Raw genomic sequence first — 26,212 nt, 5'->3', positions numbered from 1 at the left:
TACACATGCTCAAAAAATTATGAAAACTGTAGTTCTTATCGGATGAATTTTGTATGTAATGGAATTATAAATAGTTTAATGAAATATTAAAAAATATTTTATATAAAGTATTATTTATTTCATGATGTAATAGGAGTAATTAATTCTACAATATTTAAATTTAAAACTATCAATATTAATATATATATTTTTAAATTATTTTATAACCTCAATTTCAAAAGCATTTTTAACCAAACACATTAAACTATTTTTTCTTCAACCTCAATTTCAACCACAGTTTTAACCAAACACCTATTTTTTCAAACGAACCTCAACTAAAAGTACTTTTTATAAAATAATTTTTTTCAACCCACAACCACAACAGCTACCGCAATACCAAACACACTTTAATACATTGAATACCAAAATTGTCCTTGTATTTTTAAAACTAAAGCATTGTCTTTGACATAAATAAAAGTACATTACAAAAAAAAAGGAGGAAAAACATAAATAAAACGACAAGCCGGTGGTGCAGATAACTTTCTCTATTTCTTTTCTTCCTTCTCCTTGTCAGCCATCACTTATCAACTGCTACGTATTATCTTCAGAGATTTATTTGTTGATCTGATTTGAACTTCCAGCCATCCGACAAGGCTCTTCACCCTTTTTTACCAACCCTTCTTTATTTCCGTCATGTCTTAAACTTTCCAGCACACCAACTATAAACTCTTTTATTTCCTCCATTTCTTTATTTCCTTCATATCTTAAATCGAAAGACCCAGTTATATAAAATAATGTGATAACATTTCATGAAAAACATATTTAATTTACGGTACTGAAGAGCACTTGCTAATATATAAAAAAATGTTGGCTAGAGTTATTTTATTGACTGATTTAATAAATTGTTATAATATAATAAATAATTTTTTATAGTTCATGATTTTAAAGTAGTAGAATTATAATGCTTCTTGAATTAACTTTTCTCAGATGCCGTTTGGTAACCAAAATAAAAGTGTTTTCAGTGGGTAGGACCACATGACACCGCAGGTTTTGAAGAAGCAGCTGCTCGTCTGGGAAAAACATCAATGCTCCACTGTAGAACTGTTCACTAAAATGAACAGTTTTTTTTTTCAAATTTTGAAAAACTAGTGCGAGTGTTGTTCACATGAAAAGTTTCACTAGTTTTTTTTTTCTGAAAAACCAGTGCAGTTAAGTGATTTCACTCGCACTATTCACGTGAACGTGAATAATATTTTTGATTTTTAAAAAAAAAATTAGTTTAAGGTGAATTAAATTTACTCGTACTGTAATCTCAATTTTATTCCTGATAATATTTTACCTAATTTTATTGCACGCTCAAAAAATCATGAAAACTGTAGTTCTTGTAGAATGAATTTTGTATGTAATGAAATTGTAATTTTTTTTAAAAAAAATTGAGTTTTACTCGAAAAACTAGTATTTAATATTATTTAACAACACTACATAAATTAGAAGGATATCGCATGATGACGTAACATTTGTGGAATCTGATCGCAATTCCAATTATGTTCTTGCCGGGTCCAACCCAGTTAAAAAAAATCAGTTTTTATTTTTATTTTAATTGTGTTTTATTCAAAACATTAGAAGGAGATTGTTTGATGACGTAACAAAAACTTCAGTTTTTGTTGTTGCGCGCTTAAGAAACCATGGAAAATATAGTCTTTGTTGGATAGATTTCGTATGTGATGACATTGCACATAGTTTAATGGAATAATAAAAAATATTTGATATCAATATTATTTATTTCATGATGTAATAACAGTAGTTAAATCTACAATATTTAAATTAAAAATCATTAATATATATATATATATATATATATATATATATATATATATATATTTTATAATTATTTTATAATCTCAAAAAGCATTTTTTTAACCAAACACATTAAATCACTATTTGTTTAACCTCAATTTCAACCACAGTTTTAACCAAACATATATTTTTTCAAACCAACCTTAACTAAAATTATATTTTATAAAATAATTTTTTTAAAATCATAACTATAACAGCAACCTCAATACCATTCATCCTTTTAATGTAAGGACATTTTAGGTTTCCGATATAGATAAACGAGAAGGCTGTCACAGTAGATTTATACATTAGTTTCTCGGGAAATTACATCTCTTCTGTCCCAATAGATTCGTGAAACCTTCTCCAGACTCCAGTGAGAACTCGAGTATTCATCAGAGAGAGAGAGAGAGGTGTTCCTCGCGCGTGATGGAAGGAAATCGCGCGAAAGTGAGCGATTTTAACATCGGAACGCTCGTTGATGATATATATAAACCGACGTCTTTTAATTTGAATTTTCGAAGTCTTAAATGATTGTTAGAAACGTTAAAACCAAGTTAGGGGTCTGGAGAATAGAAAAGGGACAGAGGAGTATTGGCAGCGATTAAGTGATTTCATTTCATTAATTGAACTGTTGTTAGTTTTCCTTTTCAGTTTAAAACTATTTATTTGCATCGCATTTTGCTATGTATTAGATAATTGTTTTTTTGACAAAAAAAAATAAATATGCAGGCTTTACAAATACGTGTTTTGTTTTAAAAAAAATTCTAAAAGTATATGTATACATTTAAATAACTGCATTAAGAATTATTTATGCCAATAAATATGAAGAACAAAATATTAACGTATTTATTCAACTCGTTTTGTTGCAGGTTGAATAATTTTTTTCTAATGCAAAAAAATTAATATACAAGTGTTATTAGCGTGTTTTTTGACATCAGATAAAAAATATAACCATAAATAAAAAAATCAATGCTTATATATAATAAAATATAGTAAAGAGCGTATACATGCGTTAATAAACACATGTAAGATCTCAAACTAATTTTTAACATAGCAAAAAAATGAAATAGTGTTGCAATTATTACTGTGAAATATCATTCCTTTAGTTTTTGTATAATAATTTTTCAAAAAAAAGTGTAAAGAAAAAAAATTTAAAAACAAACTATAAAAGAATAAAGATAAGAACAAAAAAATGGTATAAATAGACCAAACGTAGGTGATAAATATTCAAAGTGTAAAAAATAAAAAAATATTTTTTTTTTCAAAAAAAATGTGTAAAGAAAAAAAAAACTAAAAAAAACATTGAAAAAATAAAGATAAGAAATAAATTGCGGTAAATAAACCAAATGTAAAATAATAAAAATAACAAGTATAAAAAAATATATATATAAGAAAAACTAGTTTTCTAAAATAAAACAAAAAATTACAATGAAACCAACATTTCCTTTTAGTATTTATATAATACAAATAAAAAAAACTAAAAATTATAATTTTACCACCACTACAATATAATAATATCATTTTCAATTTGAAATCCTCACGAACAAAAGAAAACAATTGTCGGTGTTCTAAAGTCGGCGTCTTTTTGATACATGTATATATATGCTGAATTGGTCGTTAAGCAAGCTACACAGCTGCGAGAAGCAAAAGCTGCACGGAAACAAAAATAGTTACGATGAGGAATGGCCCAGGAGCATCTCAAAGAAAGGTCTGGAATAAATTACAATGTCATTCCTCACTTCTAAGTTTTCTGTGCTTGTTTGATAAATGGATACTGTATAGTAATTGGCTTATATTAATTAGCTGTTAGTACTGTTATAATCAATGCATGTCTAACATATATATGTATTGTTCCTCAACTTTATTGTCGGCAGGAAAGAAAATCAAGGGACAGAAAACTATCCAGGAGCATCAAAAGGATAAGAGCTGACATGGTGGAGATTAGCAAGGGGCATAAACGTATTAAAGAGGGGCAAGACGAAGTGAGGGGAAGATTTGAAGAAATAAGCAAAGAGGCTGCCAAGCTGAAGGAGGAAACTAATCTAATCTCCAAGCAGAGCGCTGCGAATCAAGTCAGGCTTGATCTTATGTTTCAGATTGTCAAAGCAAGATCAGAGAACGATACTGCCAGGGACGCCGTACTGACGCAAACTTTGCGGTTTGTGATTCTCCAAATCTTTGTGCCCTCCTCCGTTTAGTTTTTAGAATCTGTTATCACGATATGATCACTTCTAAAACATGAGCTGTAGTATTATGCTTCTTCTTCTTTTTCCAGAATGATTTGATTTACTAACGTTTTCGTTTGTTAAATATTATGTTTCAGGGAACTAATGGCGAGCAAAAGCAAGCTCCCCGACGAGAAAAAAGAACAAGATTTAGCACGTTAACCCTGTTTCCTGGCTCCAGCCGCTTGCTTTTATGTATTGCTTTTCTAGTACGGACGAAGTACCATCCGAGCGTTATTTTCAAGCACTCTTTCCGTATTGTGATACTATATATAACGAAGTTAAATTTTCCCCCCCATGACGAGGGGTTACCGACCATGCAAGGATTATTCTTCCTCCGTTGAACCATATAATTGATGAAAAACGATTCAGGATTTGTTTTATTATTATTTGTTTCTTTACTTATTTTTATTTAGGTTTTTTTTTTAAATCTCCTTTATAGATTTTTTCCCTATTTAATCTTGATAATTTTATTTCTTCTATTTAGTTTAGAATTTTTATTTTTTCTTATTTAGTTTAGGCTTATTAATATAAATAGGATTGTTTAACTTCTATTTGAAAATAAATATATCCCGTAATAAAATCTTAAATTAGTGATTTTGTGTGATGATCTTATTTGGTAGAATTTTATGTTGTTTATATTTATTATTTTTCTTATATATTTTTTTCTATTTACGTCAATTTGTATCATATATAGTTTAATGATTCTTGATGGTTATTGTTGTGCAATGAAATAATCATGGTTAGAAGAGGATGCAACATGTGATGTGCTTGTGTATTGGGAGATAAGGAAATTCAACTTTGGAAAATAGACATCCATAGACAGATTGTAAATTTAACTCGTCAATTGGTGGAGATAGGCAACTTGAAGGATCATGATGAGAGTGATCACAAATTTATAGCCAGCTTTAAGAATTCGTTTCAAGGGTGTGAGCAGATGAGGTACCTTTTAATTGAGATGAATATGTTATTAAAATTGATATTTTTGATAATTTTAGTTTTTTTATTATTGGAATCAACCATGCATTATGTTTATTTTGAGGATAATCATGTATGATATTTATTTTAAGGATGATTATGATGTTAATCATGACATAATCAATGACAGTAATGGAAGCAATGATGTCATCAATGGTTTCTCCATGGACAACGTAGAGGTTGAGTGCAAAGAAAACATGAAATGTGCTCAACAAAAAAAAATATTATTTATTTAGATGATATCGGTCTTTTTTTATTACAAGTTTACTGTTATTAAAAACATAGATTTATTCAAGAATTATATTGATACAACTTATGTTGACGAAGCAAGTTTGAGATTTTCAATTCAATACTTTATAAGCTAATGAAAAATAAATAACTTGTCAATTGATATTTCTTATATAAAATTTAACATAAAAAGACTGAAGCTGAAATTTAAAACTGCAACACCTAAAGTTAATTAAAAAAAAAGTGATTGGAGAGGTTTGTTTTAGGGCCAATTTGTTTGTTGGAAAGTAGTTTTTTTTTGGAAAGTGGATTCCTGAAAAGTGAATTATTTTCCGATGTTTGGTAGTGTCAAGAAAAATAAGTTGGAAAACATTTTTCAGTGTTTGGTTATGTCATAGAAATTGAACTGGAAAATAACTTATTAATATTTTTTTTCAAGTTTATTAAAATAATAAGGAACAAATCTTACAAATTTAAAAGTTGAATGAGAATGAAATTGGAAAAAAAAATCTAATTTCATAAATTATCTCAAATAAAATAAATAACAATCAAAATAATAGAGATCAAATCTAACAGATAAAAAACATTAATAGATGATGAAATTAAAATAATTATAATTATAATTTCATAAATTATTTCAAATAAAATAAGTAACAATCAAAAGAATGAAAAGCAAATTTGATAGATAAAAAATTTTAATTAAAAAAATAATAAGAGAAAAGAAAATAACAATCATAAAAATGAGGATCAAAGTTAAGATAACAATCAAATTAAATCAAATTCTAAGGAGTGAAATTGAAAAAAAAAATTCAAAATAAAATATATAGCAATTAAAAGTTTGAGGGCCAAATTTGTTATAATCAGCAAATAATATGATATTTTTAAATTTTTCACAACTTCTGGAAAGTGTTTTCCGCCCAAAATAAAAAAAATAAAACTTTTCTGGAAACCAAGCCAAATTTTTCTTTGACTAAAAAGTATTTTTTATTAACTAATTTTTTTAATAACAAATAAACACATAAAAATTTAAAAAGTAATTTTTAAAAAATCATTTTCCGTCAAAAAAAAAAAAAAAAACCCTAAGTCTCAGTCCCAGGTCATGAGAGAGGATTGAAACTGTGATCTTTCATATAAATATCTATTGAAACAAGAAAAAAACTGTATAAAAATAGATTTAAAAAAACTTTTACGCGATACCCTGCATTGATGCCGAATGCGATTTGAGGGTTACTTGGCCAAATCGATATTCTTAACAGATTGTGCTCTGATCTATCACTCCGTAGGAGAATAAAATAAATATCAAAGATGTACATTACTAAAAAAAAAAAAAAACTAAAATATATAAGAAAAAAAAATATCAATTTTATGTCCATTTCCAAAGTTAAAATATTTTAATTATTTAACGCAAAAGTCTTATACTTTAATTTTTTTTTTAAAAAATCAGTTTAAATGTCACAAATAGTTTAGATTTTAAATTTAAATATTGTTGCACATATGACATCACTAATATTTTTAAAAAAGTATGAACAACAAAAGGATGGTTTTATTCCCCATAAATTGTTGATTTCACTGTGTTTTTTATGAAACAAATAAATTACAAATCTGTTGCTCGAGTATACTGAATCATTTACATCAGTGGTAAGCTGCAACCATTTCAAAAGCATTTACATAAGTTCTGAATTCTCTGTTTCTTCAAGGTTATCTCATTCTCAGCATCTCATAACATTTCCCCTGCACTCGAGATCAACTGGTGCATTTATATAATTTAGAAGTGCATGCCCTTCTTCATTTTATTGTTTTTGGACTTGTCTGTTTTATAATTAGATTGTACGTCTCAAATTGTGACTGTCATTTTCTTTTTCTTTTTTGTTTTAATTTCTAACAATCTAAAGATTACTTGAAACAGAAACGAGAAAATAATGACAGGAAATTAAGCAGGAGCGTCAAAAGGATAAGAGCTGACATGGTTGAGATCAGCGAGGGACAAAAACGCATAAGAGAGGGACAGAAGGAAATCAGGAAAAGATTTCAAGAAATAAGCGAAGAGGCTACCAAACTGAGAGAGGAAACTAACGTAATCTCCAAGCAGAGCTCTGAAAATCAACTCAGGCTTGATCTAATGTTTCAAATAGTCAAAGCAAGAGCAGAGAATGATCATGCCAAAGACGCCTTGCTCACTCAAACCTTACGGTCAGTCATCCTCCAAATCTTTGTGCCTTGTGTTTAATTGTATTCCTGGTCTGCAAGATAAAGTTCTATTAGAAACCGAGAAATTAGAAGAGTTCTAATTTCAGAGCTGGGAAGCCAATCAACCATGCTGCAATATTAAAAAAATAGTTGTATAAAAATTAATAAGAAAGGTAAAACTCATGGTGATATTATTGTTCTTCAAGACACAAGTTTACTGTTAATTAAAATAGTGTAATTACTATATTGTTCTTTTATCATTTTCTCTTTTGCCTTTGCTTTGGAGGTAGGATGGTCTTTTCCACATAATATAAATGTTTTTTTAGAATTAAGTAGAGTTATTTTGGTAATTGTGTTGCAAAACCGCATTTTTATATTTTCATGTTTGTTAGAATATTAGAATTACAACATTACCCATATCTCTCTAATTTTTTAACCTTGGATTCAAGGGTTTGATAATAATTTCCTCATGTTTGTTTATTATTATTGATTGGTCTTGGTGTCATTTTTGGTTTTATACAAATAAAAGCAGACGTGTGCAAATCACGCGTTAGTCGCTTCGTCGACTTCGAGTGGCACGTGCGGTTGACACCGATGATTGTAACGGCGCTTCCAATGCATCATTTTATTTGTCTTGGTGTCCTCTTCCTTTCTAGATGATGCATGTATGATGGTTCAACGAGGTTTGACCGAAAATAACTTTTTTTTTCCTTCTCTTTCTTTTTGGGATTGTGTGTTGACCATACAAAAATCATACCGGCCCTTCAATTTATTTTTTCTTTGGATTCAGTCTCTTTTCTGTTATTTGCAATTTTTTTATTTACATTGATTATTTCTAATTAGATTTTATTTTTTATTTCATCTCTAGTCATTTGATTTTTAAAATTTGTTTTCAAATTTGGTTCTCATTCTTTTAATTGCTATTTGTTTTGTTTTGAATTATTTTCTTGATTGATTTGTTTTTTTACAATTCCACCCCTAGGAATTTATTTTCATTTAATTTTTGTGTCAAATTTGGTTATGCTTCTTTTAATTGCTATTTTTTAATCATTTTTTTAATGGATTGGTTTTTTACAATTCCATCCCTGAATATTTAATTTCATTTGATTTTTATGTCGAATTTAGTTCTAATTCTTTTAATTGCTATTTTTTTGTTTTACATTGTTTTTTTATTGATTTGTTTTCTCAATTTTATCCCTCGATGTTTGTTTGGTTAAGAATCTAGCTATTTTGTTTTTTCGGGTTTGCTTTTGATGAGGTCATACCAGTCTCATGACCTAGGTCATAAATCTAAAAGATTAGCCCAAGTCAACTTTTTTTTTTTAATATTTTTTACCAGTATTTTTTAAGCTTTCCTATTTATAGCATCATCTCAATCTCATGTCCTAGGTCATGTGTTTGATTTGTTAAGCTGGGTTGGTTGTTAGGCTCACTTGAGGCTTTTTTTATATCTTTTTTTGGCTTTGACAAGTTTTTCAAATTTACATTTTAAGAAATGAGATTTTTTTTTAGTATTTGGATAATGGGTTATCACAAGTTCATTTTAATATTCTTTTTTCTATAATTCACAAAGCTGATGGTTGGTGAAAGAAAATCTGACACCTGCAAGGGTGATGGATTTGACACATTTCCAGACCCACATACATTTGGGTTCAGAGTGTAGCTGAAACCTGAGGATGTTGGGTCTGACACATTGTTAAACCCACATGTAATTAGGCTTAGCGCGTAACTGAACCCAATGATGTTTGGGTCTGGCACCTTAGTAAAATCACATGTACTTGAACTCAACGTATAACTGAACTTAAGGATGTTAGGTATGACGTCTTGTCAAATTCACATGTACTTAGGCTTAGTACATAGCTGAACCCAGAGGTGTTGGGTCTAGTACCTTGCAGACCTATATGCACCTAGACTCATCGCCTAGCTGAACTCAAATGTGTTATGCTTGATATTTTGTCAGACATACATGTATTTGAGCTCAACATGTAATTAAACTAAAAAATATTGGGTATGACATTTTACTAGACCTATATGCATTTAGACTTAGCACATAGTTGAACCCAAAAAGATTAGATCTGACACCTCGTCAGGATTTCATGTACTTAGACTTAGCGTATAGCTAAACCAAAGATATCATAAGCTTTTAAGCAAAGACATCAAAAAATAAATTGACCCATCAATAATATTATATACATCAACTTTTTTCGAATAATTATGTATGAAACTAATCTTAGTTTGTTGGTTTTTTTCCTTTCCTTTTGTTGATAGTGAATTAATGAATAAAGTCGCACCTGTTAAAGGAATACAAGCAAACAGAGACTATCCAACGGTGACGATAATTATTTTATAATTAATGCTAATTATTAAAAGAAAATGATCACTAAGAGTAAATATCATTAGTACTATTTTACTTGTAATCTTGTATATTTTGCTTACTTTCTTAATTAGTTTAATATCAAAATCCTCAAAAGAGGATTTAATATATGAAATTATCTATTTCTAAAATGGTAATACGGAACATTAAATGATCCCATTAAGAGACATTTTTGGATCCACCATTTTAATTGGTATTTAATTAATTAGAAAAAAAATATTTTATATGAGTAAAAAAATCAACAAATTATAGGTGGAAGTTTATAATTTCATGTTTTGATTGATATAAGTTAGGTACTTGGAGAAGGCAAATCTACATGTTTTTGGATCTACATGTTTTAATTTATAAAAAATAAAAAGTCACGGAACCAGCGTGTCTTTGGCCAACGTTTATTGAAGTACCAAGGCGGGCGGGGTCAGCCTTCTTTACAAGCCAATTGGATAAGGCAAATCGAGCGACTTCGTGCTATGGTCGGACGATGTCTTTCGTTTCCGTGTGTTGTCTTTGAGCGATATCGATCAGCAAGCGTCAAGATCTGACAAACACATCCATGAAAATGCACGCAGCATGAGCCCACCAATACTTTCAAATAATTAAAGGAAGCAGATTTCAAGAATCGGAAACCCTGCCCGGTTAGCACTTAGCAGTGGAATAAACCATCGCTTCTCCGTCTTGGTGACCACAAAAGGAAATCGAATCTATACCTTAAAGAAAGGACCCAAACTCGACGAGTGCTCCTGCCTCGTAAATGTTCAGAAATGAACCCCTTGGGTGAGGAATCTAGTCTTATTCAGAAATTACGAGGGAAAATGGAGGGAAAGAAAGAAAGAAGAAGACGAAGAAAGTGCACAGGAAAGACCATAGTAGATTGGGTCAATTTTAATTTTAACTTGCCTCGGAAGTTTACAGGTAGTTCAACGGCTTTCTTTCTATTTCTTAATTCAATCAATTCCTCCGCGTCTAGTTTGTGTTTGGTTACGTGACTATAATATTTTAAAATATATTAAAATAATTTTAGATATATATTTTTTTGATATGTTATTTTAAAATCATTAAAAAACACTAAAAAAAAAATACAAGTTTGATATTTTTTTTAAAAAGAACATACTTTTAAAAGCCCTTAAACATAGTTGAAAACACAATAGCAAACAACCATCATGGATTTGAATAAAGTTTTTTCAATTCTTAAACTTTTAAAATTTCGTTTAATAAACTCCTCTCCAAATATTCTGATAAAAATAATTTTTTCGCTTTCTATTAAAATGCATAAATAATGTCACGTTAAATTTAAAAATAAAAGTGGCAAATTTAAACCATGGGTAAATAAAAATTTACCCCGTTGGTTATGGTTTAGATTAAAAACAAATAAAAATATTATGATCTTAAAAATAAATAAGACTAAACTGCTAATTATATAGTAAAATTAGATTTTTCTATTAGAACATTAACCAATTTTATGATAGATTACTTTAACTAATTTCAAATACAGAATTTGCATTTTTATCTCGTAGAAATATGGAAATAAGAATATGGACATAATAATAAGAGTTTTAAAACCCGGCCAGGCCCGGCGGGTTGACCCGGGGTTGGAACCGGGCTGGGTTGAAGACAAAATAGGAGAAGGAAAAACCCGGTGTGACCCGGTCAAAAAAAATTAAAAAAAAAAAGAATTGATCCGAGCGACCTGGTCAAAACCTTAAACCCGAATCTTGAACCGAGTCGAGTCTAAGAACTATAATAATAATAATAATAAGAGTTTGTATCCATGGATCTCACTAATTAAACATGCTCACCAGTTTTCTTTCAATTTATGTTGCTAAACTAGTATACAAGTGGAGTAATCACTTGTAACCCATTTTTTTTTATTTTTTTGCATATGATATTTTAATTTGATCAAATGCTCTACGCACATTCTTGTGGTCAGAGTTGGTTTATCAAATATATTATTGGTCTCTTACTTGATGATATATCCTTGTTGCAGGATGCAGATTTTATATATAATAAATTCTCAATAGATTGCTAATCTTTGTAGCTTTGAGGTTCTAATATGTTGTGGTTTTTCTCATTTCTCATTTTTAATTTTCTTTTTTACTACATAAAAAACATTTATGTTTTATATGTGATTGAATTGAGTTATTATATATTGGAAAATTCAATAACAATTATTAGATTATTATTCTAGTTTTGTTTTATTTATAACTATTTAGTTCTATTACGTGTCTAATTATTTTATATTTTCTCTTTAGTTTAATCCAAATCATACGTTTAACCTAGTTTAGACAATTGTATCCTATCAGAATAATTTTCATACATTTTAATTTTAAATTTAGATTAAACAAAAAGTTTAATTGAAAAATTTTAAAATTAACATGTTAAGTTGAATTTAATAACAATATCAAATAATATCTAAATATTTTTTTTATATTAAAAAAAAAACAATCTGTATCGTAGCGCAACTAGTTTATTGTCTTTAATACATTGAATTCCAAAATTGTCCTTGTATTTTAAAAACTAAAGCATTGTCTTTAACCTAAATAAAAGTACATTAATTACAAAAAAAAAAAGGAGGAAAAACATAAATAAAACGACAAGCCGGTGGTGCACATGACTTTCTCTATTTCTTTTCTTCCCTCTCCTCGTCAGCTATCATCACTTATCAACTGCTTCGTATTATTTTCAGAGATTTATTTCTTGATCTGATTTGAACTTCCAGCCATCCGACATAAGTTTCTCCACTTTTTTTTCCCAACACGTCTTTATTTCCTTCATGTCTTAAACTTTCCAACACAGCAACTTATCAAACTCTTTATTTCCTTCATATCTTAAATCGAAAGACCCAATGCATGTCAAGTACTAAAGCGCAGCGTCAGCGTGTCTAAAGCGTCCATCCTCACCAATCACCATGCAAGCTTTTAAAATCAGCAGTACGCTAACAAAACCAAAGCCAAAATAATTGAATAACAAAAGTATGAGTTATCTATAGCTATCTGACTGGTCGGGTAGGGTTTTTTTTCAAAAAAATATGCTGGTTTTTTAATGTGTACCTTAAGAAAAAAAAATTATATTCATAAATAAAAAAACTTGTGTATGAATTTAATTAAATAAAATGAGATTTATTTGTGCCAATAAATACAAAATTAACAATAACTAAAAAAATCAAGAGATAGATACACTACAAGATTTAACAGTTTTACCGACGGAATTTTTCCATCGGCGTAAGACACAAATTCCGTCGGTAAATTAATTACCGACGGAATCACCGATGGAAATGCTCCGTCGGTGAATCTTTCGTCGGTAATTTTTTTTCCGTCGGTAAATCCGTTGGTAATAAAAAAATAAATTTATCCGCTTTATTTCATCGGTATATCCCTCGATAATAATTTTTTTTATTACCAACGGATTTACCGATGGAATTTCTGTCGGTAATTATTGAAAAACATTTAAAAAAAATTCATTTTATAAAATTATAAAATAATTAAATTAACATAAATTAACACTGTATAATATATACTCAAAATTCTTGGAAAAAAGAATAAGAAAATCAACTCCAACAAATTTGCAACAAATAAATAAAATAAAAAAATAAATTCAACTAAAAAAATTCATATGAAAAAAATGAAGTTGCAATTGCTAAAAATTTAAAAATCCTATAAATAAATCTACTAAAAATTGATCTTATATGAAAAAAAAAATCTCACAACAACATTTATACAATTATTAAGAACAAAAACAATTAAAAATAAAATAAAAAAAATATAGTGAAAAAAATCATGAAAAAAGAAGAAAAAATAAAAATCTTACCTTAATGTAGTTGCAAGTGAAGCTAAGGAGAGAAAAAAATTTCATTAAGCATATTAATTAAAAAAAAAACTAAGAGGATAAAAGAAGAAAGAAGAAGAAGACATACCCAAGCATGGAGGAAAAGAGAAGGAGATGAGGAGAGAAAAGAAGAGAAAGAAATAGATAAGAAATGATGTTTTTTACATATAGTGAAGAAGAAGAAGAAGACATACCTTAATGATGTTTTTTACATATAGTGAAGAAGAAGAAAAAGAAGAAGAAGAAGTAGAAGAACAAGAAGAAGAAGAATAATAATAAGAAACGGGTCTGTCTCTTGTGAAATAAGGGCATTCAGGTTTTTTATTGGGACGTTTTACCGACGGATTTACCGACGAATAATTAAATATTAATATTTTTTAATTATTCCATCGGTAATATTTAATTTAAATTTTCAATTTCATAATTTTTTTTCAGAAACCACCAAAAAATTACCGACGATTTTTCAATCCGTCGGTGATTCTGTCTGTAATATTTAAATGAAAATTTTAAATTAATTGAATTTTTTCAAAAAACCGCCAAATAACACCGACGACTTTTCAATCCGTCGGTGATTTTGTCCGTAAAGAACAACAATTAACAGTGCAAGTGGAAAGTGAACAGTTCTGGAGTTCTCTGGAAAATACCGACGGAAAATTCCGTCGGTGATTCCCTTTGTAATTAACATGATGAACAGTGTTCACAGTACCGACGGAATTACCGACGGACTTTATTCCGTCGGTAATTCCGTTGGTAAAAATGACACGTCATCATTTTTTTTTTGCTTTGTTTTAATTTTTTTTCCCACGGTAATTCCCTCGGTATATACCGAGGGAATATTTCCATCGGTAAAATCCCTCGGAAATTTACCGACGGAAATATTCCCTCGGTATTTCCGTTTGTATTTATCAATTTTCTGGTAGTGATATAGATTAAAATATTTGTTAAAAATATATAGCTATTAGCAACATATTTTTTGCAGTAACAAGATTGTTTTTGCAAGTTATTTTTTTTATAGATGACGCGTTGTCTACTAACTTAGTTTTTGGTAGCTAGAGGGTCGCTAGAAAGTTAGGCCTTAGGTTTTTTTGTCTAAAAACTAGATCTGTAGCCTTTTTTTTAATCCAAAACACATATAAAACACCCTATACACCTTCCTAGACCTATATATGGTCGCAACTAACAAAACAAAAGGCCTAAAAACTTGAAAGCAACATGAAATAAAAAAAAAACTTTTCAAGTTTAGATTTACCATCTCAAGTAATGGAAAAGGAAAAAAAAAACACCTAGATGAAATTTTCCTTATCGAATAGATAAACCTATTAACATCAAAATCAATCTTTTTTCATGGTTGGAATCGTTGTTAATTGAGACATTCTGTCTTTTCCACCCGATTCCAATATCCATTTTTCCTTTCTCAAACCAAGAATTGAAAAATAAAAAAAATAAAATTTTTGGATCAAAATTAATTTTTTAAAAACCTTGAGGGATTGAAAGTTTATCATTTGAAAAGTGGATGTATCAAAGTGAATGTTTTGCTCTAATTCCAAAATTACCATCATTGTTTTTCTCACTTTGGTCATCTTCCTTTAAATCTTGTCATTTTTTAACAAATTTAAAATTATTAACCTTTAATCTGGACACAAATTCTGATGATATCGTCCAAATTATAAAAAGTTTGATAATAAAAACAAAATCATTATTGAAATCTATAGTAAAATGTGAGAGGAGTAATAATAGCATTAGATTATAGTATTTTCCCACGTCTTTTAATATTTTTTATAAAACAGTGGCAGTAGGTGAAATGTTACCAATCAATTCTTCAGTTGGTAAAGATTTGCAAGCTCAAATTTGCAAATCTTTTTCTTGTGTTATAAACCGATCGTTTTGTTCACGGTGACAATATTTTTTGTAGTGGTAGCTATTTAAATTATGGAACGATTAGTTATTTTATTGACTGATTTAATATATAAATTGTTATAATATAATAAATATTTTTTTATAGTTCATGATTTGAAAGTAGTAGAATTATATATAATGACTCTTGAATTAACTTTTCTTGATGTAAGGACATTTTAGGTTTCTGATATAGAAAAACGAGAACGCTATGCCAACATCATTTCCCCACGACAACAACATTTTTAGACATTAGTGGGAAATTACATCTCTTCTGTAACATTCTCAAGACTCCGGTTAAGAGAACTCTCGAGTATTCATCGAAGAGAGAGAGAGAGAGAGAGAGGTCTTCCTCGCGCGTGATGGAAGGAAATCGCGCGAAAGTGAGCGATTTTAAGTTTTTAACATCGGAACGCTCGTTGATGATATATATAAACCGACAACTTTTAATTTGAATTTTCAAAGTCTTAAATGATTGTTGGAAACGTTAAAACCAAGCTACAGGTCTGCAGAATAGAAAAAGAACAGAGGCGACATCGTCTGGGAATGCTGTGGAAACCATATTTTCTTAGTTTTTTTTTATATATTTTTAGATATTTTAATATGTTAATATTAAAAATAATTTTAAAAAATAAAAAAATATATTATTTTAATATATTTTTAAATAAAAAAACAATCATAATCACATTCTCAAACATCCTTTTAAACTGATATTAAATTATTTTTTTAGTTTAAAAAGGAACATAGGAATATTGAAGTGATTTCATTTCATTAATCATTGCAGTTCATCTCAAACTTTTTTTAGTTTTCTTTTTCAGCTTAAAACTATTTATTTGCATGGTATTTTGCTATGTATTAGATTATTTTTTTACAAAAAATAAATAAATACGCAAGCTGAAGGAGTCTTCTCGTGAACCATATTCTGGTTGTTAAAGTATGTTAGAATAAATAACAAACTAGAAGGGAGAGTCCTAGTTTTACAGGGCATTGCAAATTACAGTTAGCAACCTCTCTGTTAGAGTTTGTAATTTTTCTGTTATTATGGTATCATGTATTAGAGGCTATATAAAGCCAAGAGTTCTTGCTGAATAATACAATTTTCCATTCATCCCAGTTCACGTATACTTCTTCAATCATCCATAATCCTAACAAATTGGTATCAGAGCCTCCACTAGGCCTGAAATTCAAAGCAGCAGACTTTGAAATCCTTTGCAGCAGCATAGCAAGATGACTACAGAGGGAAGTTTTGTCCAGCCAGCTATTCCAAGATTCAATGGTCATTATGACCATTGGAGCATGTTAATGGAAAATTTTCTTCGATCCAAGGAAATGTGGGAACCGGTGGAGATTGGATATACTGAGGCAAGTGGATCAATGCAAACTGATGGACAACAAAAGAAGAACGATGAGATGAAGCTGAAAGATTTGAAAGTAAAAAATTATCTCTTTCAGGCAATTGATCGAACAATTCTTGATACTATTCTCAAGAAAGATACTGCCAAAAATATATGGGATGCAATGAAGAAGAAATTCGAAGGAAATGCAAGGGTTAAGAGATCTCATCTTCAAGCTCTCCGCAGAGAGTTTGAAACACTTGAAATGAGGTCTGGTGAAGGAGTGACAAAGTATTTCTCTAGAGTCATGACAGTGGCCAATAAAATGAGAATTTATGGAGAAGACATGCAGGATGTTAAAGTAGTGGAGAAGATTTTATGTTCGTTGACTGAGAAATTCAACTATGTTGTATGTTCTATTGAAGAGTCAAAGGACATTGATGCTCTCACTATTGATGAATTACAGAGTTCATTAATCGTCCATGAGCAGAAATTTGTGAGACATAAGAGTGAGGAACAAGCTCTGAAGGTGACATATGAAGGAGGCAGAGGTCGTGGTTGAATTTCCTATCGAGGAAGAGGCAGAGGACGAACAGACTTCAATAAAGCAACAATTCAATGTTACAGATGTCATCGACTTGGACATTTCCAATATGAATGTCCCACTGTGAACAAAGAATCACTTTATGCAGAGCTTGATGAGGAGGAGGAAATGCTTTTGATGGCTTATGTGGAGAAACATCAAGCCAGAAGAGAAGATGCATGGTTTCTTGATTCAGGATGTTCTAACCACATGTGTGGTTATAAAGCCATGTTCAGTGATCTCAACTTAGAATTTCGACATTCTGTGAAGTTGGGGAATAACACAAGGATGAATGTAATGGGTAAAGGAAGTGTGAAGATACTGCTGACTGGAATCAATCATGTTATTGTTGAAGTATATTATGTCCCCGATTTGAGAAATAACCTTCTGAGCATAGGCCAGTTGCAAGAAAGAGGGTTAGATATCTTATTTAAAGGTGGAACCTGCAAGATATTCCATCCAAAAAGGGGATTAATAATTCAAACCACCATGAGCATAAATCAGATGTTCATTTTGTTGCCTGATTCCCAATCTTCTTCTCAAGAACAAGCTGATCAATGCTTCCACACAGGAACACAAAATTTATGCCATCTTTGGCATCGAAGGTATGGACATTTGAGTTACAAGGGCTTAAGAACTCTATCATACAGGAACATGGTGCGTGGTCTTCCTCAACTCTCAACCTCAAATGTCACCTGCACTGATTGCTTAAAAGGGAAGCAACACCGTGATCCCATTCCAAAGAAAAGCACCTGGAGAGCATCTCAGAAACTGGAACTCATTCATGCTGACATTTGTGGGCCGATCACCCCTACATCCAACAGCAACAAGAGGTATATTCTGCTATTTACAGATGACTATAGTAGGAAAACCTGGGTATATTTTCTGGTAGAGAAGTCAGAGGCCTTCAGTTCATTTAAAAGCTTTAAGTCCATGGCTGAAAAACAAACAGGTTTGTTTGTTAAATGTCTTCGCATTGACAGAGGAGGAGAATTCATTTCCAATGAATTCAACGAATTTTGCAAACACAATGGGATTAAGAGGCAGATGACAACTGCCTATACCCCGCAATGAAACGGTATAGCGGAGAGGAAGAACAGAACCATAATGAACATGGTTCGATCCATGTTATCTGACAAAAACATTCCCAAAACCTTTTGGGCAGAGGCTGTAAACTGGGCTGTTTATGTTCTTAACAGGTGCCCCACGTTGGCAGTAAGGGATGTTACACCAGAGGAAGCTTGGAGTGAGATGAAACCCTCGGTAGATCATTTTAGGGTTTTTTGTTGCATAGCACACGTTCATGTTCCAGAAGAGAGAAGAACAAAGCTTGACAACAGAAGCATTACTTGCGTATTATTGGGGGTTAGTGAGGAGTCAAAAGGTTACAGACTCTTTGATCCTGTTGCAAAGAAAATTATCGTGAGTAGAGACGTAATTTTTGAAGAAGAAAAGTTGTGGAAATGGGGTGAGAGCTGTGACCAACAATCAGTGGAAAATTTAGACTGGGGTGATGAGGATGAAGAAAGGGCGAGGGAAAATAGAAACAGAGGAGATGGTATCGATGATGCAGAACAACCTGGTGGAAATAATTGCAGAGAAGGTTGCAGAGAGGGTGATGAAGAAGCCTGTGATACGGGAGTTGAAACAATTAATTGCAGAGAGGGTGACGAGAGAGTAAGAGATAGTGAAATTGAAGAGGGTGACATAATAAATTCCAGAGAAGGTGACGAGAGAGTGAGGGACAGTGAAATCATGCAACTTGAAGAAAGAAGCTCAAGACAATTACGTGGTAGGCAGGCTCCCACGTGGATGAGAGATTATGTTAGTGGTAAATGGCTGTATGAGGATGAAACAAATATGGCACTTGAGGTGTCAACAGATCCCTCGGTTTATGAAGAAGCTGTGAAGAGTACAGATTGGAGGATGGCTATGAACAGTGAAATTGAATCTATTGAGAAGAATAAAACATGGACACTCACTGAATTACCAGCGGGAACAAAAAAAATAGGGGTGAAGTGGGTTTATAAAACCAAATACGATGAGAATGGGAAAATCGATAAATACAAGGCTCGGTTGGTGGCAAAAGGGTATTCTAAAAAATATGGTGTAGATTATACATAAGTGTTTGCCCCAGTAGCAAGAATGGATACAGTACGAATGATTATCGTTTTGGCTGCGCATAAAAATTGGATGATTTCTCAACTGGATGTCAAATCGGCTTTCCTTCATGGCGAGTTAAGTGAAGATGTTTATGTAGAGCAACCAAGAGGATATGAAAAGAAAGGGAGCGAGCATCTGGTTTACAAACTGCACAAAGCACTGTATGGTTTGAAACAAGCTCCACGAGCTTGGTTTAGTCGAATTGAAGCACATTTCATTGGCGAAGGATTTCAGAGATGCGAAAGTGAGCAGACCTTATTTACAAGAAGAACCCAAGAAGGAAGAATCATCATTATGAGTATCTATGTCGATGACTTAATCTTTACTGGAAATGATGAGGTAATGCTATCTGATTTTAAAAACTCTATGTTAAGGGAGTTTGATATGACTGACTTGGGAAAAATGAGGTTTTTCCTTGGAATTGAGGTGTTACAAAAGTCTGATGGCATTTATATATGTCAAAGGAAGTATGCTTTGGAGGTTTTGAGAAGATTTGGTATGATGGAAAGTAATTCGGTAGGAAGTCCAATAGTTCCAGGATTCAAGATAAGCAGAAATGAAGATGGAAATACTGTTGATGAAACCTACTACAAACAGTTAGTGGGTAGCTTAATGTATCTTACTGCTACAAGACCCGACATGATGTTCGTTATTTGCCTCATAAGTAGATACATGACGAGACCTATGGAGATTCATCTACAAGTAGCTAAGAGAGCTCTTCGATATCTAAAAGGAACTGTGAACTATGGGATTCATTATAAAAGGGGGGGAGAAGGAGAGTTGTTAGCATTCACGGATAGTGATTATGTTGGCGATATGGAAGACAGGAAAAGCACATTTGGTTATGTTTTTCTGATGGGTTCAAGTGTTGTCTCATGGTGTTCGAAGAAACAGCCTATTATGACTTTGTCAACAACGGAAGCTGAATTCGTGGCAGCAGCAGTATGTGCCTGTCAAGGAGTATGGATGAAGAGAATTTTAAAGGAACTGGGACACTCAGATGAAGGTTGTACAACTATAATGTGCGACAATAGTTCAACTATTAAGTTGTCTAAAAATCCCGTAATGCATGGTCGCAGTAAGCATATTGATGTGAGGTTTCATTTCTTAAGAAACCTTACTAAGGAGGGTACAATTGAGTTAATTCATTGTGGGAGTCAGGATCAAATCGCAGATATAATGACCAAGCCATTAAAGCTCGAAGTGTTTCAAAAGCTTCGGAAGTTACTGGGAGTATATGAAATACTACCATAAAATAAACTAACTGCTTCATAAGCGTTTAGTTTAAGGGATGGAATGAAGGAGTCTTCTCGTGAACCATATTCTGGTTGTTAGAGTCTGTTAGAATAAATAACAAACTAGAAGGGAGAGTCCTAGTTTTACAGGGCATTGCAAATTATAGTTAGCAACCTCTCTGTTAGAGTTTGTTACTTTTTTGTTATTCTGGTATCATGTATTAGAGGCTATATAAAGCCAAGAGTTCTTGCTGAATAATACAATTTTCCATTCATCCCAGTTCACGTATACTTCTTCAATCATCCATAATCCTAACACAAGCTTTATAAATGTATGTTTTGTTTTTTTTTTAAATCTAAAAGCACATGTATATATTTAATTAAACACATCGAGAATTATCTATGTTAATAAATACGAAGAACAAAGTGTTAACGTATTTATTCAACTCGTCTTGTTGCAAGTCGAATAATTTTTTTCTAACACAAAAGAATTAATATATAGATGTTATTAGCGTGTTTTTTTACATCGAGTAAAAAATATAACCATGAATAAAAAAAATCGATGTTTATATATAATAAAATATAATAAAGAGTGACATGTGCATGCGTTAATAAAAACATGTAAGATTTCAAACTAATTTTTAACATAGTAAAATAATGAAATAATGTTGCAATTATTACAGTGTAATACTATTTTTTTAGTTTTTGTATAATAATTTTTTTAAAAAAAAATGTAAAGAAAAAAATAAAAAATAATTACAAAAAAATAAAGATAAGAACTAAAAAATGATATAAATAGACCAAATATAGAATAATAAATATTCAAAATGTAAAAAATAAAATAAAATTTTTTTTTTCAAAAAAAAAATGGGTAAAGAAAAAAAAAACTAAAAAAACATTAAAAAAATGAAGATAAGAGATAAATTAATGGCGGTAAATAGGACAAGTATAAAATAATAAAAATGACAAGTATAAAAAAAATTTAAGAAAAACTTGCTGAAGTCGGCGTCTTTTTGATACATGTCTATATATATATATATATATATATATATATATATATACAGAATTGGTCGTTAAGCAAGCTACACAGCTGCGACAAGCCAGAAGCTGCACGTATGGATACAAAGATAGTTGCGATGATCAGGAATGGCCGAGGAGCAACTCAAAGAAAGGTCTGGAATAAATTTCAACGTCATTCCTCAGTTCTAAGTTTTCTGTGCTTGTTTGATAAATGGATACTGTATAGTAATTGGCTTATATTAATTAGCTGTCAGTACTGTTATAATCAATGCATGTCTAACATATGTATTGTTCCTCAACTTTATTGTCGGCAGGAAAGAAAATCAAGGGACAGAAAACTATCCAGGAGCATCAAAAGGATAAGAGCTGACATGGTGGAGATTAGCAAGGGGCATAAACGTATTAAAGAGGGGCAAGAAGAAGTGAGGGGAAGATTTGAAGAAATAAGCAAAGAGGCTGCCAAGCTGAAGGAGGAAACTAATCTAATCTCCAAGCAGAGCGCTGCGAATCAAGTCAGGCTTAATCTTATGTTTCAGATTGTCAAAGCAAGATCAGAGAACGATACTGCCAGGGACGCCGTACTGACGCAAACTTTGCGGTTTGTGATTCTCCAAATCTTTGGACCCTCCTCCGTTTAGTTTTTAGAATCTGTTATCACGATATGATCCCTTCTAAAACTTGAGCTGTAGTATTATGCTTCTTCTTCTTTTTCCAGAATGATTTGATTTACTAACGTTTTCGTTTGTTAAATATTATGTTTCAGGGAACTAATGGCGAGCAAAAGCAAGCTCCCCGACGAGAAAAAAGAACAAGATTTAGCACGTTAACCCTGTTTCCTGGCTCCTATATATGCCGCTTGCTTTTATGTATTGCTTTTCTAGTACGTACGCAGTACCATCCCAGCGTTATTTTCAAGCGCTCTTTCTGTATTGTGATACTATATATAACAAAGTTAAATATTTTCCCCGTGACGAGGGGTTACCGACCATGCAAGGATTTTTCAGATAAAATCTCTTTATTCCTCCGTTGATCCATATAATTGATGAAAAACGATTCAGGATTTGTTTTATTATTATTTGTTTCTTTACTTATTTTTATCTAGGTTTTTTTTTTAAATCTCCTTTATAGATTTTTTTCCCTATTTAATCTTGATAATTTTATTTCTTCTATTTAGTTTAGAACTTTTATTTTTTCTTATTTAGTTTAGGCTTATTAATATAAATAGAGTTGTTTATCTTCTATTTGAAGATAAATATATTCCGTAATAAAATCTTAAATTAGTGGTTTTGTGTGGTGATCTTATTTGGTAGAATTTTATGTTGTTTATGCTTACTATTTTTCTTATATATTTATTTTATTTACGTCAATTGGCATCATATATAGTTTAATGATTCTTGATGGTTATTCTTATGCAATGAGATAATCATGGTTAGAAGAGGATGCAACATGTGATGTGCTTGTGTATTGGGAGCTAAGGAGGTTATAGATTGTAAAATTAACTCGTCAATTAGTAGAGATAGACAACTTGAAGGATCATGATGAGAGTAATTACAAATTTATAGCCAGTTTTAAGAATTCGTTTCAAGGGTGTGAGCAGATGAGGTAACCTTTTAATTGAGATGAATATATTATTAAAATTGATATTTTTGATAATTTTAGTTTTTTTATTATTGGAATCAACCATGTATTATGTTTTATTTTGAGGATAATCATGTATGATATTTATTTTAAGGATGATTATAATGTTAACCATGACATAAACAATGACAGTAATGGAAGCAATGATGTCATCGATGGTTTCTTCATGGACAAGGTAGAGGTTGAGTGCAAAGAAAACATGAAATGTGCTCAACAAAAATTTTTTTATTAATTTAGATGATATCGATCTTTTTTTATTACAAGTTTACTGTTATTGAAAACATAGATTTTTTCAAGAATTATATTGATACAACTTATGTTGACAAAGCAAGTTTGAGATTTTCAATTCAATACTTTATAAGCTAATGAAAAATAAATAACTTGTCAATTGATATTTCTTATATAAAATTTAACATAAAGAGACTGAAGCTGAAATTTAAAACTGCAATACACCTAAAATTAATAATAAAAAAAAAAGCGATTGGAGAAGTTTGTTTTAGGCTCAATTTGTTTGTTGGAAAGTAGTTTTTTTTGGAAAGTGGATTCCTGAAAAATGAATTATTTTCCGATGTTTGGTAGTGTCATGAAAAATAAGTTGGAAAACATTTTCCAGTGTTTGATTATGTCATAGAAAATGAACTGGAAAATAACTTTATTAATATTTTTTTTCAAGTTTATTAAAATAATGAGGAACAAATCTTAAAATTAAAAAGTTGAATGAGAATGAAATTGAAAAAAATAATCTAATTTCATAAATTATCTCAAATAAAATAAATAACAATCAAAATAATGGAGATCAAATCTAACAGATAAAAAAAATTAAAAGATGATGAAATTAAAATAATAACAATAATTATAATTTCATAAATTATTTCAAATAATATAAGTAACAATCAAAAGAATGAAAACCAAATTTGATAGATAAAAAATTTTAATTAAAAAAATAATAAGAGAAAAGAAAATAATAATCATAAAAATAAGGATCAAAGTTAATATAACAATCAAATTCTAAGGAGTGAAATTGAAAAAAAAAATATTCAAAATAAAATATATAGCAATCAAAAGTTTGAGGACAAAATTTGTTATAATCAGCAAATAATATGATATTTCTAAATTTTTCACAACTTCTGGAAAGTATTTTCGCCCAAAATAAAAGAAAAATACTTTTCTGGAAACCAAACCAAATTTTTCTTTGACCGAAAAGTATTTTTCATTAATCAATTTTTTTTAATGACAAACAAACACATAAAAATTTAAAAAATAATTTTTAAAAATCACTTTTTACCTAACAAAAAAACACTTAAGTCTCAGTCCCAGGTCATTAGAGAGGATTTAAACTGTGATCTTTCATATAAATATCTATTGAAACAAGAAAAAAACTGTATAAAAATAGATTTAAAAAAACTTTTACGCGATACCCTGCATTGATGCCGAATGCCATTTGAGTGTTTACTTGGCCAAATCGATATTCTTAACAGATTGTGCTCTGATCTATCATTCCGTAGGAGAATAAAATAAACATATCAAAGATGTACATCACTAAAAAAAAAAAACTAAAATATATAAGGAAAAAAAATCAATTTTATGTCCATTTCCAAAGTTAAAATATTTTAATTATTTAACGCAAAAGTCTTATACTTTAATTTTTTTAAAAAAAAATCAGTTTAAATGTCACAAATAGTTTAGATTTTAAATTTAAATATTGTTGCACATATGACATCGCTAATATTTTTTAAAAAGTACGAACAACAAAAGGATGGTTTTATTCCCCAGAAATTGTTGATTTCACCGTGTTTTTTTATGAAACAAATAAATTACAAATCTGTTGCTCGAGTGTACTGAATCATTTACATCAGTGGTAAGCTGCAACCATTTCAAAAGCATTTACTTAAGTTCTGAATTCTCTGTTTGTTCAAGGTTATCTCATTCTCAGCATCTCATAACATTTCCCCTGCACTCGAGATCAACTGGTAAATGTTGTAGAACGGGTATGGTCCCTGATTTGGTTTTTAGCAAGAATCTTGTGGCGTACATTATGAATGCACAAGCCTAAGGATTCTTTGGGTGAGCAAACGGTTTGTTCAGATTGGTTTTGTTTTATTCGGCTCTGTTTTTGAAAAAACAAAGCAACAATTTATGAAATACCGAATTGTGCGAACCACCATATCTCAGTTCGGTTTCTGCTTTTCAACTTTCTCTTCATATAAAATTTTATTATTTTTGAAAATTAAAAATGGAAGTGAAAAGAAAGAATTTCCCTTTTCCTTTTTGTGGTTTTCAAACTGTACCAAAATGAAAATCGAATTATTGAACCAAACAGCAAACCGAATCATGGAGGTTCAGTTTGGTTTTCCAGTTCGAACCAGTCAGTGCACAGCCTTAATATTAGGAACTGTAACTGTTATTAAAATGTCCCAAACCTTACTCTGCAGGCGCTCATAGGAAAAATTGGAAACTATAAGGTGTGGCTAGTAAGAGAGCCCCCCCCTATTCCTGTATTTAATCCATGTCGGATATGTAAGATATTGTAGGGTTTGTGTGAAGCACTACGTAGTCAATTAACTACAAGCAGTGTATATATATATATATATATATATATATATGTTGCAGAGAATCTGCAATCAGTTACAGCAAGTAGAGTTTAACTCTACTACAATCTTATCAACCTACAACCTTATCCTAATCCTTATCTCTTAGGAATTTAAATTCAAATAGTATAT

General features: G+C 30.4%; 1 protein-coding gene across 3 annotated transcripts; it reads left to right on the top strand.

Annotated features, from left to right (window-relative positions):
• The first annotated feature begins 3,364 nt into the window (after window positions 1-3,364).
• LOC112326894 (uncharacterized) lies at window positions 3,365-22,842 on the top strand. 3 transcript variants are annotated; one of them, XM_052451236.1, is made up of 4 exons: window positions 3,365-3,523; window positions 3,690-3,973; window positions 4,139-4,219; window positions 22,703-22,842. In XM_052451236.1, exons 1-3 carry the CDS (start codon window positions 3,491-3,493, stop codon window positions 4,200-4,202), a joined length of 381 nt encoding a protein of 126 aa, XP_052307196.1. In that variant the 5' UTR covers window positions 3,365-3,490; the 3' UTR covers window positions 4,203-4,219; window positions 22,703-22,842. The 3 variants fall into 3 exon arrangements, with proteins under 3 accessions (XP_052307196.1, XP_024453089.1, XP_052307197.1); XM_024597321.2 differs by lacking the exon at window positions 22,703-22,842 and having other exon boundaries at window positions 4,139-4,647; XM_052451237.1 differs by lacking the exons at window positions 3,690-3,973; window positions 4,139-4,219 and adding an exon at window positions 22,169-22,452 and having other exon boundaries at window positions 3,402-3,523; window positions 22,618-22,842.
• Window positions 22,843-26,212: the final 3,370 nt, after the last annotated feature.

The sequence above is a fragment of the Populus trichocarpa genome, chromosome 3 (genome assembly GCF_000002775.5).
Source record: "Populus trichocarpa isolate Nisqually-1 chromosome 3, P.trichocarpa_v4.1, whole genome shotgun sequence".
Taxonomy (NCBI): Eukaryota; Viridiplantae; Streptophyta; class Magnoliopsida; order Malpighiales; family Salicaceae; genus Populus; species Populus trichocarpa.
The sequence above is the reverse complement of the archived record's forward strand: the minus strand, read 5'-3'. Positions and strand labels throughout refer to the sequence as shown.